The 19,542-nt window shown below is 36.2% G+C and overlaps 2 protein-coding genes, 1 non-coding gene and 1 pseudogene across 4 annotated transcripts; 3 read left to right on the top strand and 1 right to left on the bottom strand.

Moving 5' to 3' along the window:
- Positions 1-2,101: 2,101 nt before the first annotated feature.
- Positions 2,102-3,952, bottom strand: MCT1 (MEI2 C-terminal RRM only like 1). Its single transcript, XM_088251062.1, is given in 4 exon segments — positions 2,102-2,327; positions 2,462-2,635; positions 2,742-2,868; positions 3,275-3,952. Coding segments are annotated over 4 exon segments (1,029 nt in total). The 5' UTR covers positions 3,820-3,952; the 3' UTR covers positions 2,102-2,144.
- Positions 3,953-6,357: 2,405 nt separating this feature from the next.
- LOC110753274 (uncharacterized) lies at positions 6,358-10,358 on the top strand (annotated as a pseudogene). Its single transcript, XR_015826162.1, has 8 exons — positions 6,358-7,649; positions 7,855-8,341; positions 8,963-9,082; positions 9,202-9,255; positions 9,370-9,413; positions 9,589-9,696; positions 9,957-10,011; positions 10,112-10,358. The product of XR_015826162.1 is annotated as an uncharacterized LOC110753274 (transcript).
- Positions 10,359-10,966: 608 nt separating this feature from the next.
- On the top strand, positions 10,967-13,314 carry LOC110753284 (profilin). Its single transcript, XM_021954159.2, has 3 exons — positions 10,967-11,214; positions 11,670-11,807; positions 12,835-13,314. The coding sequence occupies exons 1-3, from the start codon at positions 11,092-11,094 to the stop codon at positions 12,967-12,969; spliced, it is 396 nt and encodes a 131-aa protein (XP_021809851.1). The 5' UTR covers positions 10,967-11,091; the 3' UTR covers positions 12,970-13,314.
- Positions 13,315-15,037: 1,723 nt separating this feature from the next.
- Positions 15,038-15,184, top strand: LOC148298044 (small nucleolar RNA snoR135). Its single transcript, XR_015833340.1, has one exon. It is a non-coding gene; the product is annotated as a small nucleolar RNA snoR135 (small nucleolar RNA).
- The last annotated feature ends 4,358 nt before the right edge of the window (positions 15,185-19,542 follow it).

Below are 19,542 nucleotides of genomic sequence, written 5' to 3'. Positions count from 1 at the left end.
CCCCTCACCTCCTTTCCCGTAATTTAGATTAAATTTAAGTAGAATATCGTTTGTATAAAATAAAAATATATTTTGGGCATCAAAACTTGTCGTGCTAGTGTTATTGTTTAAGTTTTGATCCCCAAACATAAAATTCCGGCTCTTAATGATCATGTGACAATCATCAACTAATCAAAATAATTAATGTAAGTTGTAACGTTTAGATGACACTATAACCTATTATGTGTTCTGTTAATGTGGGTTTTTTTTTCCGTTGGTAAAAAAAAATGAAGGAGCACAACAAATGAGGTGGTGGTATTGAGGTTGTAACTGAAGAAGGTGGGTTTAGTTACTAGAACCTAGTTTTGTAAATCTGGTTGGAAGAAAAGAAAAAGGAGCTTTGAAACCCAGAAAAAATCACTTTATTAGTAGTATAGAGACAGAGAGAGAGAGGCTCGCTTGGTTTATTATTATAAATAGCAGACACAGAGAGAGAGAGAGTGACTGAAAGAGATGGAATTGGTTTCGCATTTAATGCATGTGTACTGGAGAGGAAGGAGGTTTCGTATATGCATGGCTTTTTGACCAACTTCGATACTCGAAAGCAAAGCAAGCTTTAGGTTTCAGTTTCAGTTTCAGTTTCCCCGGTGAATAATGCAAGAATATCAAAATGGACGATTTGGCCTTATCAGTTTTTCTATTTCTTAGCACACAAACGAGCCCTGCTTTAAGATCTCCAAAACCCCAAAATCTTTAAGGCTGCAACATCTCTTTTGTAAACCCAAAGCCATTCTCTATTTCATTTTAATTCCTTTTGTCCTTTATGTCTCTTTTGTTGTAAAAAAATTAAAATTTTATAAATAAATTAAAAAAAAGAAGATAAATTGACTTGGTAGCAGATTTCACTCTTTAAAATGCAAGTGAAGTATAGTTAAAGGAGTTGGACAAAAATAAAAGTAACATCTAGTTAATTTTTATTCTTGATCAACGGAGAAAAATCACTAAAAGTAACATCCAGTTAATAAATAAATAAGAGAAACTAGAAAAATAAAACCATTGACATGGTTGACCATTTGTTTGACATGAATTTCAAGAAAGTTGAATGAAAAATGAAAGAAGGAATATTCTCCAAAGTATTTATAACATAGAGTACCTTCAGTTAAAAAAAGTAACAAAAATCCCCTCAAATGTAACAAAAAAGTGTAGCCATGAACATGCCATTTGTAAACTCCTTTTTCCTCAAACTCAATTTTGAAATTCATATAGGAAAAGGGGTTTTCAACTTCCAAGATATTTGCCAGCTACGTCAGGACAATCTGTGGCAGGGCAAACTATGCCCATCACTCACGATTATGACTATGAATATTGGATAAGACGTCCCTTAAATTTTATATTATATTACAAGTCGTTCCCTCAGTCCCTATTGCGTAACCCTAGTAGGTCGAGAGAGAGAGAGAGAGAGAGATAGAGAGAGAGAGAGCTATGCGCAAATTTGGTCAGCACAAAAGTCTTATATCAATTCATGTCTCACTGTTATTTTTCTTTTGCAGCTTTTTTAACACTCAAATTTGCAACAAGCTCAAGGTGTGTTTATCCAAATTTGCACCACTGCAGTTTGGGGCGCCATGTTTCAGACATTTTCTTTCCTTGCTTCCCAATCCCATTGCTGAGGAATCATAACCAAATATGAATATGGAAGAAGGCTCAAATTTCAACCTGATCTCGTTTTTCCGTTTAACTAATTATAAATCTCGATTTTACCCCCTGTATTAAAATACACAAAAAATAGAGAAAATTGTAGAAAATAAAAACTTAAAAATTTCATATCTCAACAGTCAACACACCATGGTCCATGGCTGGCACATAAACTCCACTAAGCATACTACAAATTATAACCATGTTTCCAATTCACCCCAGAGACTAGCAATTCCGCATCACCCAGGGAGACAATGAAAACACAGCCAAAAAAGGCAGACTGATATATATTTATACATCATAACTAGTTGAAAAAACAAACACAAAACAGTAAACAGAAGTAGCCAATAATACAACCGCACACGGTTCATGTAGTCATATGGCTCTATCACCTCACTTCACCTTCTGCCAGCTTCTCAACAGCATGGTGGTGATCGCTGAGGTTATTATAGGCCATGCCCCTAAACAGTTTAAGGCATATATGTATGAGAGTTCCCAAAGGCAGAGGGTGCCCCTACACATTTCCCCACAGTTTTGAGATTGGGCAGCTCAACCCCACCATCGCATGGAGGCTCTAAGATTACAGGCAAATACTCCTCAGTGTCACACCAAAACGCTTTCTTCTTGAAATGGTCCCTCATAGCTTCCAAACCCTACATCACAAAACTGTCAGTCAAATCTGAAAGCTCACATCCACAACATACTTAAAAACGTCGAGAGCAGTTCAACTAAATATAAAAAAATTTGAAAGCCAAAAACTTTCTAGTGTAAGAATTAGAAACCTAACCTGAAGTTTGGCACATGTTACTTCACGGGTCTTGTTGTTGCTGATAACCTCTTCCCACATTTTCTCGTGGAATTTCTTGTAAAATCTTGAGGCCGCGACAGCACTGGTGAAATTCACAAAGGCATAGCCCAGATTGGCTGCCCTCCTGCCATACCAAAATTGCATGGAAGAAAACTATTTTAAATACAAGATTTTGGATCCAATCATCCAAGAAAATGACACAAATTAACAATAAGATTTTGGAAAGTAAAAACTTAGTCTCTGTTTATAAAAACGTTACTCACTGAAAGTCCATGGGAAGATACACGAAATCAAACTCGGATTTAATGGGATCATCAGAGTTCATGCATGCCTGGATGTTCTCTGCGCAGCAGTGCTTACTGAGGAAGCTCAGCAAATCACCCCTCCTGCATGGATTAATAAATTATTATTTTTAATTCAAGAATTCACATGTTTTTTCTATGAAAATTTATTATTAATCAATTCTGTGCCCTCAGACCAAACATGTTTATCCTCTCTAGCACAAAAGTAGAATAGAGACAAAAGGGCTCAAAGAAAGAGCGACAAACCAGAGACTAAACTCCCTCTTACACGCCATGAACAAACAAATAACAGTAATGAAAAGTCAAAATTGAAAATGGTTGAACCAGACATGAACCAGGTAACGTTTGAACAAATTGTTGATGCATATACTGCAAATAAATAAATAAAATTAAGGGAAACAAAAACAAGAGAACCCAAAATAGTAACACAGAGAGAGAGAGAGAGAGAGAGAGAGAGAGAGAGAGAGAGAGAGAGAGAGAGAGAGTTTACTGAAATTGGTTGGGGATGTTTTTGATCATGACGGTGGTAGGGCTTGAGCCATTTTGCACATCAGGACTTGAAGGGAAAGGAATTACATCACCACAACCAGCATTTACAACTCGAGCTTTGGTTCCCCTTATAATCCTCTGACGCGACGCCGTTCTACCCTTCTCGGCCTCCAGGACTTCCTTTTTGGGCACCCATTTGAGAACCCGACAAGCACCTACCACTTGATGATGATCATCCCCAAGCTCTTTCAATGGCTTCCTCAGCCTCGCAGGTAAAAATCCCCCCTTGCCCTTGTAAACATTCTCTCTCAGTACCCTTTTCGTAGTTTTGACTGCTGCTGCTTCCATGTTCTGTTTGAGACTCACAATTGTTTTTGGGTTTGGAAAGTTGGGTTGTCTCCAGTGACAAAAATAGTACATGGGTTGATGAAGATTTTGAACGCCATAAGGAGTGTGAAGAGGATAGAAATGTCTTTTGCACACATAGGTTTCAGTTTTGTTCAAGAAAAATGGAGGAGCTTCAGGGTTCAGAGCTTTGGAGGACATCTTTTGAATTTGTGGTGTCTGGAAATACAAAGAACCGAAGAGAGAGAGAGAGAGAGAGAGTTAGTTTGGGACTGAGCTAAAATGGAAGAAGGGGAGGATAGTGTTTATAAAGAAAAGGAAAGGAGATATCAAAGGTTGATCGGACGGTGGGGATTGAAGCAGAGAGTGGGTTTTCAGAATGGGATTTGCTTTCACGTTTCTGGATATGGGATCCCTGAAATGATGAAAATCGGGACTCGAGTTTACTCAGCATGGCTTTACATTTAATGTTCTCGGCCAAGGCTTAAGCATTGGCGGCGTACAATAACATGAGATCCAGAGTGAGCAGAGAGAAGAGTTTCATGGTTTTGTGCTTGGACAGCGCGACAGCGGTGACTACTTTTTCTCTGAGTTTTCAGAGAACCAAAACGGCAAATTGTATGAAAATGAAAAATATATTAACAAAACGAATAGTTATCTGGAATTCCTTGGACGGAGAGCAGCTATGCTTAGGTTTATAGGGGGTGGTGGGATGTCAACCGATTGCTTCCCTCGAACTAGTTTTAATTTGCGTAATTACACTCATTATTTTGATAACTTGTTTAATTAAAGGAGATTCACTAATATACCTAATATATGAGCCCAAATTATAAAAATATCCTATATGAAATGGACTTTAGAAACACACCCAAAACTCATTTATAACATAACAAAAAGACTTTTAACTTCTTTTAAATTACAAAACTGCCATTGATTTCTCAAAACAAACCCAACCCCAAAACATATAAACAAGCCCAAAATACTCAATAGGACATCAAAGTAATTTAATAATCAAAATTAAATTCGATATGGCCAATTGTCATTTTTTGGGTTTTTTTTGGGTTTGTTTATAGAAATTAAATGGTGTAGGGTTTATTTATAGTTTTAGTGCTAAGAATTGGTATTTGACTAAATATCTCTTTAATTAACCACACTTTTTTACCGTTGGACTAAATTGTGCTAGGTTAATCCAATATGATGATGTCATTTTAGCTTGCAAGATAAACTTTGGTTTGTGCGGGAATTGAAAGAAAAAAAAATCTGCAAAAATTTGCAATTTTGAGAAATGTTAGATATTTTTCCTATTGTCTTTTTATTCTTGCATTTCTCATTTAGTTTGTATCATGTATATTTCACTTATATATAAATGAGTTGAATACTTAAGACACAAATTGAATTTGAAAAGACAAGAGGGAAGATAGCTAACATTCCTCTTTAACAACAATTCGCTGCATGTTTGAAATTTGTTCATCATCCGGAACTCAGCCCATGCATTGCTGAGTACCAATTCTATATTAATAAACCCAAAATTTTGTTTGGTTAATTGTTAATAACTTTTTATGTCTCTCGTTATCTGGGAAACATAATATTGTGCTGAAAATGTCGAGGAAGTGAATAGCAGGCTTTGTTTGATAAATTTAAAACGCATTAACTTTCTCAATGATTGATTCATCGGAGTCGAATAAAATGTTATCATTGGCTTAATTAAAAACTTAACATATTTGGTGGGCAAATTGCTACTCCAGATTTATTTCACCCTCTTATTGGTGCCACCTCTCCTAGAGCCACGTGTTTATATTTAAATAACCATAATTAAACATGTCCATTCAGACGCAATAAATTATGACAAATATCTTGCAGTTTTGTCTATAGTTTTTATATTTATTTAGGGTTTACGTGGAAAAATAGAATTTGGGTGTTTAGCACATAACTTCAAAGTAAGCTTGCTTGATGCCTCAATTAATCGATCCTAACATTATATCATAATATTGAAAAATTCACAAATTTTGTTGGTATTTTACTTTAGGGGATTATTACTATCACGTGAGAAAGGAAAAACTAAAACTTTTCAAAATCCACAAGGAAAATCTTATTTGATAATATGATTCAAATAAGAAAATTACACAAATTAGTAATTAATGAGTAGTCAAGTCAAGGGTTTAGATGAAATTTGCAAAGCCTCTTTCTTGTCCTTTGTATATTAGGGTTTAGACTGAATCGAGGGTTTCCTTAATTTCGCAAAGCATTGACCATTGCGAAACTTTTGCTGAGATATAAAATAGCATGTGTTTCAGCATTGCACAATTTGAGGCAAAAAGTTGGTATGAGAATCCCAACACCAGAAAGTCCAGGATGGCATTGTAACTTCCACGTTGAATTCTTCCACTTCGTTATTACTAGTCATATTCTCACTTAACTCCTTGCATGGAGATCCGGTAAAAAGTTTTTTTTTATTCTATACATTTATCCTCCTCTCACTTTTTACATGCAGTAACTTTGTTTAAAAGTGCATGTGAAGTATTTGACTTCTTCTAGTAAACATTGAAATTAATATAATTTTAAATATAAGTATTTGACTTCTTTTAGCAAAATTCATTGGCGTTATTTTATGAGAGCTGATTTTCTCACTCCCCTTTTCTCCATTTACACTCCCTTCTGTTTTTTAAAACTTTTTAATCAATTTTGATTTTTTTATATTCTCTTTTTCCTACTCTATCCTTACCATTCATTAGGAAAGTTAAATAATAAATCATAAATCAAAAGAAAATAAAATATCTCTCTCCCTCTCTCTCTCTCGCCTCCTAGCCTCATCCAGCCCTAAACCAAAAAACCCCAACCCCCCATTAATCCCGACGCCATTTCCATCCTAAGCAATCACCAACCCCAGAAACACAGCTACACTGGCCAGCCAGCCCCAGCCCCATCCATCTAACCCCTCTCTCTCTCTCTCCATCCAAAATTTATCAAGACACCCCACCCCCCTCCTCCTTCGGCGAACCCAGCACCACCACCACCACCGGCACCTTCACATCACTTGATACGAAGGCACAATACCAGATTCAACCCCAAAACCCAGCATGTCACTCTAAACCCCGACCCCATTAGATCTGGCCTTCAACACCGACGATCTATTGGAGATGGATGCGTCGGGGTGGGGATGATTCTCTCGTGCACTCTCTCTCTCGGTCCATGTCGCTCTTACTTTCAGAAATCATTTAAAGATGGATGGGTTGGGTTCAATTTAATTTGTTTCTTGGAATTGATATGAAATGTTCTAGTGGTTTGATTATTTGTTTTGAGTATGAGTGATGTGAGTAAGATTGGGGTGTGGGGCTGGGATCGCAGTTTGGTTGCAATATTAGGGGTCTGGGAAGGTGGGTGTGGGTGTGGGTGGGGGTGAATTGATGTTGAGTTTGGGTAGTTGATGGTTAGGATGGCTGGGTGGCTGAGTTGAGCTGGAGGTAGCAGTCGGGCTGGAGGAGGCTAGGAGGAGAGAGAGAGATATATATTTTCTTTTCTTTTGATTTTTGATTTATTATTTAACTTTCCTAATGAATGGTAAGGGTAGAGTAGGAAAAAGAGAATATAAAAAAAACAAAATTGATTAAAAAGTTCTAAAAAACAGAAGGGAGTGTAAGTGGAGAAAAGGAGAGTAGGAAAATCAGCTCCCTATTTTATAAGGTCCTCTATGTTGGACTGGGTACAGTATTCAGCAAGATCCATTGGCGAATTTGGGCTTCAAATACAACAAGAACAACCCAATAGGAAATTTGCCCGTCTTGCCCACCGTTATGACCTGACCCGAATACAGAATTGGGTCTCTCCTCTATAGGCCAGCCCATAGCTTCTGAGTGCCTCTCCTCTCTCAACTGCTCCAAGGACCAGCCAGCGTGCGGGCGTCCAGTCTTCCTCCTCGGTCCGACGGCAACTCCTCCATCTTCTCCATCTGTAACTCCTCTTCTTCCTTTTTTCTTTCTTCTCAAGTCCTATTCTTCGTCCTATTGCAGTTTCTCAACAACCAAACTATAAAAGTAAGCTTTCTCTCTCCCCCTCTCTCAATAAAATGTCTCTGCAACAGTTTGTGAGTTGGTCGAGTTTCAATTAAAACGGTTATCTTCAATCAGAAATGGGAATTTTAAAAAAAGTTGTTCACAAGTTTCTCTCTATTTTTGCAATTTTTTTCTTCTCAAATTTAATGTTTGTTGAGAAATTCTTGTTTTCAATTTGTATGTGAAGGTCAATGGCGTATAGAGGTCGTGGACGAGGTGGATTTGGAGGGGGTGGCGGCGGTTTTGGCTATGCCACTCAAGTTCCCTTTGAGCTTTTTCCTATGAGTTTCTCTTTGCTGCAGTTTTTGCTCAGGACTAATCTACAAAGCTACAATTTGAGTCTTAATCTTGATTTTTGTTGATTTTGAACTAGTTATGGCCAAATTTGAAGTAATATGTTTCTGCAATCGGTTCTATTTTTATTGCAATTGGTTCTATTTTTGTTGCAGTTATTGACAAGTTTTGCTATGATATTGGCAGTTTGCTATTTCTCATATTTAATATCAAACTTTTCTTTGCAGGATATTGATTTGCCTAATGTCAAAGGTATACTTGATCCAGATAAAAAGATAAACCAGGGTAAAAGTGAGGAAGAAAACTTGGTCAATCAAAGTCGCAAGTTCAAAAAATATGGAAAGGCTCTCCTTTTTATCTTGAGCAGACCACTTCAAAGGGTTAGCATGATCTACTTTAGAACTCGTTGTTTATGTTTTTTTTTGTCTATCAGTACATGCAGTCAAGGAATTAAGCAATTTGTGAAGCATGTTTGATTTGATTTTCCCTTCCTCTTCTAGCTAAGATATTAATCATGGTCTATTGTGGAGAGAATTCATTATTTTGGTATGTTTGAAATCACGTTTGTTTTTTGTTTTTTATAAGAAAACTATCAACCTTGTAGTGATGCTTCTATGCTGTGTAAAAGTACGGTTCTGTTGTGAAATTCAATATGATTCATATATGTTGATCCCTTTAATATTTTTATGGTTGAAGATAAAAGTACATATTTACTGTGAATCTGAAATTGATCTCACCAAGATTTTATAGTTAGATGTAAGGAGAAGTTCAAACATCCCTTCCAAAACCAACACCTAATCTTATGTTTGTGAACATTATGCAAAGCGGCAAACTATCATAAAAAGTTCAATATGAGTTTCTAAGGTGATTTGTTCTATGGTTGCATGTTATTTAATACCATATTGCTTTTGTTATCATTGTAAATCATTCTTTTGGCTTCTTTTGAATTTAGACCAGATTATGTTGTGATAGTAATACACTTATTGAACTTGTTGTTTCAGAGAGGCAAAACACAGAAGTAGAAAGATATTCTGACAGGTTGAAGCCAAAAACCACGATAAGACGCGGTGCTCTTTTTGATATATTGGAGCTCAAGGGATTTCCCCAAGAACTGACTGGAGGTTTGTAATCTGAAAATCATGTGAAAAAAATAAAATTGGGAATGATATCCAATGTTCTACTTTGGTTTTGTGGTTTTCTTTTTGCGTTTTACATACTTGTTTTTGCAATGGTGTTTCAGGTTCAAGGGCGCAGCAACCAGGCCGAAAGAGAGTTCGATGGAATCCTGACTCAGGTTCCATGAGACTGGATACTTTGTTCTTATGTTGTCTTGTTTAATCTGTTTTTTTTTTCTTCTAATCATTGGGAATTTTGACCCAAACTGATTAAAAGATCATAACTCTTACAGAGCTGCAGAAGTTAGATTTATTTGAAAAGCTTGAACAGCGTCAGGTATGAAAAAGTCTTCAGTCTCCCTAACTACAACATGTTGTGTCAAATATCACTGTACCAACATCTATCTATGAAAAGGATCCAAATGAAAGTTTGAAGATGCTTGGTCATAAAATTTATTTTCAGAAAATGTTTAATTTTTGTATGCATTGTTGATAATTCTTCTCATTTGTAGGGTAATAATGATGGAAAAGAAAAGAAAGAAGGTGAAGGTGAGGATGAAGATGAAGAAGAAGAGGAGGAGGAGCCAGAAGAAGACTTCAGTGATGATGATTATCAGAAGGTTCGTATAGGAAATCTTGGGTGTTATCTATTTGTTTCTTTACCTTATTTATGGGTAATCACTTCAAAATGGTGATAGGTTGTACTTTGTTTATGTTCACTGTTGGGATTTTCATTTCTTATATGTGCCACCTGATTCCTCACTTATTCGTTAGAAGTTCTGTTCACGAAAATTCAAGTTTGGAACTAGGAGGTGTGTGGTTGTTTGGCTGTCCATGTGTGGGAAAGTAATATGTTTTTAACACAACTTTGATCTTGCAGAACCAAGATTTCGATGACGATGATGATGATTTTAATATGGAAGATGATGGTGATGGTAGGAACCTTCATTTGATACACTACATTTTTCTCATACTATTTTAACATGGAATAATTGAGCTTGTGGTGAGCTTACGCTGATGGGATTAATGATGCAGATGAACCTCTTTTGTAGTGAGACGGTGTCACATACGAGGCTGCTCAAAACATACACAAACCTCCCTCATTTCTCTTCCATCAAATGGAGTATCCGGCTATTGTTTGTTTTCTTGTAGGATTGTACATTCAATTACTAGTTTTTTGTTACAAAGCTCTTGCTCTTCCAGGAAAAGATATCGGTCTAATGTGACGATGATTACAAATAGAAAGTAGGTTATGTGGAATCAAAATGTGTAGGTTAGGCAATGGATTCGATTCCCCGTCTTTTTGGTTTTTAATATTGGTAATTAGGGCTTGTAGTTTACTTAAGCTTGCAATCGACCCTAAATCTGTTAAATTTGTTAAATGAGTGTATGAAAAGTTGACAAGCTTAGCACATTGTGCTATCCTCCCGACCAAAAACTGACCAAAAACGTTTATGTTACCGCAGTAAGTTCCAATCATGGACGGAAATTGTTGAATTTTTTTAAAAAAATGTAAAATGTTGAAGACTTAGGTTTTAGAAAGAGAATGAAACCTTATAATTCCTTTCATACAAAAATGCTGCTAGAGTTGATCTTTCTTTGTTACACAAAAATTTTGAGTGTAATTTTTCTTTGTACACATGAGTAAGTTTCGAAACACAGCCCATACTTCCACTATGGTGGGGTGGGCAAGTTAAATCACGTGGGTCCCAGGTGACCAAACATGAGCAGGCTGCACGTGAAGGGCACTCATTCAATCATGTAGGCGAATCCAACGGCTGACAAGGGATCACCGACGCAACAACGACATAACGGTTCACTGGGCCCACCGAATTCCCTCACACTCTTCTCCTCTTCCAGGCCAAATTATTATATAAACCTTCCGCCTTTGAACAAGCAAATAGATCAACTTCAGAATCAGACCGTGGAAGAAGAAGAAGAAGAAAATTAGAACTTGCAAATCTATCGATCTAAGTTAGACAAGGAGATTCGACGGTCAGGATTCAATCAGGAAAATGTCGTGGCAGGCGTACGTCGACGATCACTTGATGTGCGACATCGAAGGCCAACATCTCACGGCCGCGGCCATCGTCGGTCATGACGGAAGTGTGTGGGCTCAGAGCTCCAGCTTCCCTAAGGTCCCTTCTTCAACTTCCTCTGTGATTTTTTTTTAAAAAAATTTTGTATGATTTATCTCATTAGATCTGTGCAAATTGGCTCTGTTTGTTTGGTCGGAAAATCTTTTCACGATAGAGGAATTGAATTGAAAATGCGAGGTTGTGTAACAGATTAATACTGATTAAAGAGTTGTGCTCGGAATTGAAAAAGGATTCGTGATTCTAACTGATTGAGATCGATCGATATGATTTGTGATTGATATTTTTTAAAAGGATTTGTACTTTGCTTGTTGAGATTTCTGCATTTGAGCTTTGTTTCGATGCCGATAAAATGTTTTCTGTTTGTTTGCCAATGGCCTTTTAATGCTAATGCGATAGGAATTCAGATGCAGGACATTTTGGATGTTTTTTCTTGATTTTAATTGAAAATGTGGTAGTGAGTGAGTGTGAGATTGATTTTGGTTATTTATAAGCAGTTTAAGCCTGAAGAAATTGCGGCGATAATGAAAGATTTCGATGAGCCAGGGTCTCTTGCCCCTACTGGATTGCACCTTGCTGGCACAAAGTATATGGTTATTCAAGGGGAGGGAGGAGCTGTAATTCGTGGAAAGAAGGTTTGTTTGTTTTGTTTTTCTGCTATATATGCTTTACACAAGCACCTGAATTTCATATCATCCAACCACACAGTTTTTAAGTTTTGACATTTGGATTTGATTTCACCTGGCCATTTGGTATAAATTCTCAATGCATACTTAAGAGCATACAATGACATTTCCGTCGAACCACTTGCTTAATTTTGCCTTTGAATTTCACAATAAAAGGAGTTTACATGAAGAATGCTATGTTTTCATGAAATTACGTCCATAAGCTTACTTTTTGCATATGACAAGTGAGGGTGAAATGTGACCATTCTATGAATAAGCATGTGAACGAATTGATCCGCTCATCAACCGGTTTAATTTGAGAATTTTACCCTAGTGTTGAATTGTAGTCCTATAGTGGAAATCCTTTATTCAAAATGTGGACATTAACTGAATATGCATACATTTTTCATTTCTGTAATTTCATAAAAGAAAGGTCTATTGACGTCATTAAGAGAAAACACAGGTTTACTAATGTGATTTGCACTATAAAGTGTTCAATGAAGACTGTAAAAGTCATCCTTCTCTCACCTTCTTACTTTTTAAAATTGTTAACCATCAATTCAATCGGTTGATGTTCCTTCTTGTTGCAGTCAACATTCTGCCTGTGATAGATTTGATATTATTGTAGGGCTTTAGGTGATGGTATGTCCTTAAAGGAATAATCCACCTCAAAAGTTCCTCTAAAGTGTTTTTAATTTTTCTTTTGGGTTGCTCATTTATAGTCTTACATACTGACTAAAGTGCAAAAACACATGGATGCCAAATTGTGTAATGCACTTTATTTTTTGAAATTTTAGTACAATTATCACTTTATGAGGTCCATCACCTTTTTTTTTTTTTCCTTTCCTTAGATAGAGCTGTATATGCTTGCAACCACCATATAATTGCACGGATTTGCCTTTTCTGATGTTCTGCTTGCTGTATATTTAGTGCAGATTGGATCATTCAAAGTGTAATGAAGTTTATTTTGATTTGATTTGATTTGATTTTCCTGCAGGGGTCTGGTGGCGTTACTGTGAAGAAAACTGGCCAGGCTATGATTTTCGGTATGTACGAGGAACCCTTGACACCAGGGCAGTGTAATATGATCGTGGAGAGGTTGGGAGACTACCTGATTGATCAAGGCCTATAGGTCATCTCAACATAATGGTTTTCATATTTTTCGATTTTTTTGTTTTTTTGTGGGCTTTGCATCTACTTTCCTACTACGGATTTGAAGTGGCAATGGCGTTGTTGCTCAAAATAACCATGTGCAGATGGTGAGACGGAAGCAGGGGACTATTTGGTGTTCTAAGATTGTTTTTTTTTTTTGGGGTTTCTTCTTTTCTTGATTTGTGTATTTATTCACCCCGCCGTTTGCTCCTACTGAGTCTGCTGCCTTTTTTATGGTTTTGCATACCCTTGGATTCCATCTTTGTTATGATATGATAAAAACGAATGTTTCTGCTATAAATGAAATGGTTTTGGATTTAAGTCTTCCCCTTTTGTTATAATTATTGTTTATCAACAATAATTCTAAGCCAATGCATTTGGTTCATGGACATTTTGAACTCTGGCTTGGCTCAAGTTTTCAATCTCACAATTTGTGACCAATCGACTTTGGGCTTCAAACGAGTTCACTTTTTATCTATCTTTTCAGCTCCGGTTAGACCCCAAGTTTCAATAATATTTATAAAAAAAAAAAAAAAACCGAGTATAGCGGTGCGTCTATACTATTTTTTCAAAAAAAATTTACAAAAAACTGAGTAGCCGGGCGGGAAAGTAGTATAACCGCACGACTATATTCGTTTTTTCTAATTTCGTATAGCCGCTCTTTCGAATTTTTAGAACAGACATTTTTTCATTTTTTTTTAAAAAAGAAATAGTCTAGCCATGATGCTATACTCGGTTTTTTGAATTTTTTAAAAAAGAAATAGTATAGCCGAACGGCTATACTGGGTTTTTCCATTTTATGAAGAAATAGAGCCGCACGGCTCTACTATGTTTTAAAACTTTTTAAAAAAGGAACAGTATCGCCGAGCGGCTATACTCGGTTTGTAATTTTTTTAAAAGAAAGCGTATAGCCGACCGGCTATACGCTTTTTTATTAATCTCGGTTTTTTCCAATTTTCTAATCAAGGAATATTATAGCCGCGCGGCTATACTCTGTTTTTCCGAATTTTTTTAAAGAAATAGTATAGCCGGCCGGCTATACTTAGTTTTTTCAATTTCTTTATAGAAATAGTATCGCCACTCGGCTATACTCTGTTTTTTTCAATTTTATAGTATGGCCGCGAGGCGATACTTGTTTTTTTTTTTAAAGAAATAGCCATACGCTTTTTTAATTATAAAAATCGTATAGCCGTCTATACTCTTTTTTTTAATTATTAATCTGGGTTTTATCCAATTTTTTTTTAAAAGGGTTATACTCGGTTTCTTCTAATTTTTTTAAAAGAAATAGTATAGCCGCGCGGCTATACTAGGAATTTTTTTCCAATTTTTTAAAAGGAATAGTTTAGCCGTAAGGCTATACTCAGTTTTTTCCAAATTTATAAAATAGAAGTAGTATAGCCGCGCGGCGATACTCGTCAATTTTCGTATTAAAAGTAAACCTTATTTTCACTGGGGGAATTGGCTAGAGATACTGATTTCATTTGGGAAATGAGCCAATTATTGGGTCAAACACAATCCAGGCAACCTTATTGTTACCTAGGAACCCACAGGCAATTGTTACCTAATGGATACCCTACGAATTCAATGGCAGAATTATTAGACAACCCATTGCCATCAAAACTGCATTGGCAAAGCTCAACTTGGTTTTTTCGAATTTTTTTTAAAACCCGATAGTATAGCCGAGCAGCCATACGCTGTTTTTTAAACCATTGATTTTTCTTGATTAAAATATAAGAATTAAGATGTGGAGTGTGGACCATTGGGCTGGCATTGGGTTACTCAAAATTGAAGCCCACATAGAGCATTTCATACGACCCAAATCCATTTGAAAGGGGTATTTTCGTAATCAATTCGGCCAGCCACAAAAACCCTAGTGTATATTTGTTCTCCTATATATACACGGTGCACGCAGATCTCTTCTCATGTTCATGGCCCTAAGCCGTGTACCTGTGTGTGGCTTTCTCTGCGTATGTCTTAATGTTGTTGCAACTTGCGTGTATGATTTTGATTTTGGTTTAGGGTTTTGATTGATGTTGAGTGGATTTGGATGAGCAGGGATTGTGTGTATCGGCGTAGTGCTAGAATCAATGCACTCTGATCCGAAAGAGTTCCCTGCAATATCAAATTCGGGGAAGGTGGGCAGTTGTTTTTCATGTTTACCCATTGAAATTTCAACAATCATCTTCCCCATATTTCCTCTCTCTGTATTTCTGTTTTGTTTTGTTCTCTATAATTTCTGATCAAAAGGTCTGTTTCAAAAATACATGAAATAGCTAGAATCTAATGGCTGCCTAAGCAATTTGATCTACTCATCAGAAAATGACCTAAAGTAAAATAAATTTGCAGAAACCCTGTTTGGGGACTAAGAATAAATCCCAGCTTGGAGTAATTAGAGGTCCATTTGGGCCAACTTGGGATTTGGGTCTTAAAATATTTCGCCCTCTCTTGTGTGGACAAGCAGGCCTCTAATTTTAGAAGATGATTATTTTCCTTTTCCTGTTTATTGGCTTTTGCCCCACTAAACTGAAAATTAAACGATCCGGATAGCGGCCCTTTGTGTGTAAATGACTAACTTTAGCATAATCCTTAATAATTATTCAACCTCATTGACATAGTAAACAAATAACATTCATGGTTGTTTGTTTTCGTAATTTTGTTGATGATGGTTGTAATAAGGTGAAAATTCACATGCCCAACACAGGAAAGTCACAAAGATTCAAATTTCACAAGGAATTGGCGCAGAATTTGGTTCCAAATAAACAACAACCTGGGCTGCATCACCAAAAGATTCATCCAACATTTTGTTCCAATCTCCTCCACTTTCTCAGCAAACAAAGATAGAGAGTGAAACATTTGATTGGAATGTTGCAGAAGTGTGGACAGGCCCACAGGGCTAGACACTGGCACTGGCAGGCTAAGGGCCTATTCTGGATTATTCTTAGCTGGTGTGCCAAGGTTTTTGCTTGCCCAAGGGCCCATGGAATCTCCATCTAATGTTGATGCAAATTTTAAAATAATGGAAGTCAGATTGGCTTTAATGGTCCCCCATCACTCAAAAGATTTAGGTGAGGTGCTCCTATATATATCCCTGCCTAATTAAGTGGTCCAAATCCAATTAGGGTTTGCTAGCATGGTGGTAAACCAAAACTGTTCATGTTTATCATCTTCATATGGTCCATATGGATTTTAGTGTTAACGATCTTACAAGGGTTCGATTTTATTTTCTATTCTGAAAGAGATATAAATCTAACTAATTATGGTGATTTTACTTTCGTCAATGGACCACTACTTGATAGATCGCTTGAGTTTGCTCCCCCATATCCACTCTACAGATCTCCTCTCTTGGTTCTTCTGGACCTCTTTGTACCTCATTGATATATTATAGGAATAAAAATCAAGAAATATTTGATGACTTGTAGAACATTATCCTTGAAGCATCATTTTCCAAATATCTTCAAGGGGACCTCACTCAAGGTGCTGCCTCCTTCAATGTCCCCAAAAACCCACTTTTAGAATATGCAACACCACCTCATGCCACATTGATGTGTAATTCAATTAGGATCATGCACATTGGGGCAGGTTGATTTTATATCTCACCTTAGAATAATTGGAGCAACCACCAATTATCCCATGAGAAGAAAGAAAAGTATATATATATATATATATTCTATCAACACAACTCATCACAAATTAAAAATGATTGCATTTTGAAGCAATCTTTTCAAGTTGGGCGGTGGGTTGATGTGGGGTTCTTTTGTACTCAACTTGAGAAACCTCATACCATATGCATATGGCATTCTTTTGTGGTGTCTCTAGACTCTCTACCATTCTCCTTTCAATTATATGGTGCAAAGTGTTTTTGATTGATTGCCATATCCAATATCCAGGCTGGCTGTGAGCATTTCTCATGGTTCAAGCAAGTCATATATGGAAGGCAAATAATGTTGGACTTCTCCTGTGGCAACCACAAAAAAGAAAAAAGAAAAAACGGCTTGGCTCAATTTCCCTTGGCATGGCAAGTGCTCTACCGCTGAAAGCTATATATACGTAAAAAGGTAGAAGAACATTATGACCAACAAAAAAGCAAGCTGAAGAAGTTGTATTCTTACTTCTTATCTTGATGATTGTATGAAAAATAGTGAAAGAACACAACCATTTCTAAGGCTTGATTACTTTGCTCTAAAAGTAGATGAAAAAGGAAAATAGTAAAGTACTTAAGTAACTAATCAGCTGTCTAGTATGACATTATAAAGTGAGTGAAAGAAGTTTAAGAGCCAGAACCCCCAACAAACTTTATTGAATTAATTCTTGAGTCCTTTTTTTTAAATAGAAAAACTCGAACAAACTGTAAAGTTAGATCTCAGGTTCACAGCCTCTGTCTGGAAAATCTTAGTAGATAATATAATACAAGTTACCCCATCACTTTTAAGTTTTAAACTATACTTAACTAACATTAGGTAAAATAAAGCAAGCAAGTTATCAAACCTTAATACCTTTGCCCAGGTAGGTAATGAGTACCTCTCTCTCTCTCTCTCTCTCTCTCTCTCTCTCTCTCTTGCAAAGTTGCAAGTATAAAACTTTTTTACATCAAAGTTGGTGTCTCTATCTTTCTTTGAGAAAGAAATAATAAGAAATACAAAAGAGTTCAGCTGAAAAATACTAATCAAGCCTTGAAGTATATTCCTGACCCTATAAACTCATGGTCCCATATCTGCAGAAAAATGAGCTTGCAGATGGAGAAGGGAACATAATGGACTGAGATGCCAAATCTAAGTAGGCCTTAAATTAGGCGACAAAATATTATGAAGAAGGCCCCGAATACATCCACAACCTTGTATATAATTGATTGATAGTAACTGTGACTTGGACATAGAGAGGTCCCATAAAACTGAACACTAGTTCATTTATCAACCACATAAAATTCAATACAAATTCCATTCACAAATGTTTTCTCAAATTATCGCTTGTACTAAAAACAAAAATAAAAACAAAAAAAGGTTATAGCCTTAAATATTTGAACAAAATAATGAAAAGGATATTGCTTTAGGGAGGAAGAATCAATGAACAAGCCGCAATGCAATTAGGCAAAATTGTCATAAAGTAAACCATTTTGTTGATTCATTAGCACAAACTGTCTAAAAATGTTCTCTCATTCAGATGCAAATTTGTTTTATTTGTTGGTTTTATAAGGGAATAATGTGTTTTAAGGTCTCTTTTCATCCTGAAAATGATATATAGGGAATGACAAACGGAAAAATAATTAAAAGTACACAATATGAAAACAAAGAAAATAGAGAAAAATAAATAAAAGAAAAGAAAAGGAAGATGGAAGTAGAGGGAGTGTCCCCCTGAAGAGGAACCTTATGTTGGGAATGAAATGGACCTTTCCCAGACCACAATAAGCAGCTTCTTAAATATCATTTCAAACTCGTACACCTATTTCCCTAATTAAAACACTTAAAGAGGCCACGTGTCACATTTTTATATATTTATTTTTCTAAACAAATTAATTAATTTTTCCGAAATGTTAGGATAAGCTTCTCAATTCTCAACTTTTTCAATGGATTGTATTATAGTAATTAATTAAAATTAGGCCTACGTGGGGCTAATTAAACTTAATAAAATGTTGCAAGTCATTGCATGACTTTTCATGATCAGATTGTGCTAATCACGTTTTTATTTTCCTGTGTTTAATTAACTTTTAATTCAATTATTGTCATCGCAACTAAGTGGCTGGAATTAAAGGTGCAAAGCACGTCGAGAGGATGTTGGTGTGTGACATTATTATTTCACTTTGATCTACACGCTTCAGTCATAATCTTTGATTTGAGACTTAATTAGGGTTAATGAGCTTCTCTCTCTCACACACACACACAATCCATTATGCTTGGAAATAGAAAGGTTGCAATCCAATCCAAATCAAACTTTTCTGCCGCTCACAAATAAATATGATTAATTTGACCTAATTAGGCCGGATAATGTTTTCAATCACTCGCAAACCACATGTTTCAAGTAAATCGTAATCATTCTTACAAATAATGCAAATTGATACTTAATATTCGAATTAACAATTCGTCTCGTACTCTTTCTATTACCATCCAACCTTCGATGTTGTGAAATAATTGTGAGAAAAATAATGCCACCAACCAAGCCATTAACTGTGTAGAGCCAAGCCACACCCTACAAGGATTATAAAACGTCTGGAAAACCAGACTTAAGACAGACACCATGATGAAGAGGTCAACTTGCTTTTCAAATTTTGCATATAATGGCACAATATCTTCGTGGGGGTGGATGAAACAATAATTACATCACAAAAAGTATTTAATTATGGAGATGGAGCTGTCTCCCTCCTAATAGGCCTCACCCTAATGTTGGGTAATGACTGTGGCCTTTACCCGACAAATGGCCGCACCCATCACCATTTTGGAAATTAAGAATTAGAGGCCACCAAGTCTTTGGGGCACACTGTTTATTATGTTTTTGTTTTTGCTTATCAGGAGTGAGACAGGGTCTCCAAAGAAAAATTCAATTCATTAAATTGTATAAAAAA

The sequence above is a fragment of the Prunus avium genome, chromosome 1 (genome assembly GCF_965620075.1).
Source record: "Prunus avium chromosome 1, drPruAviu1.hap1.1, whole genome shotgun sequence".
Lineage (NCBI taxonomy): Eukaryota > Viridiplantae > Streptophyta > Magnoliopsida > Rosales > Rosaceae > Prunus > Prunus avium.
This window is presented reverse-complemented; position numbering and strand designations above follow the sequence as displayed.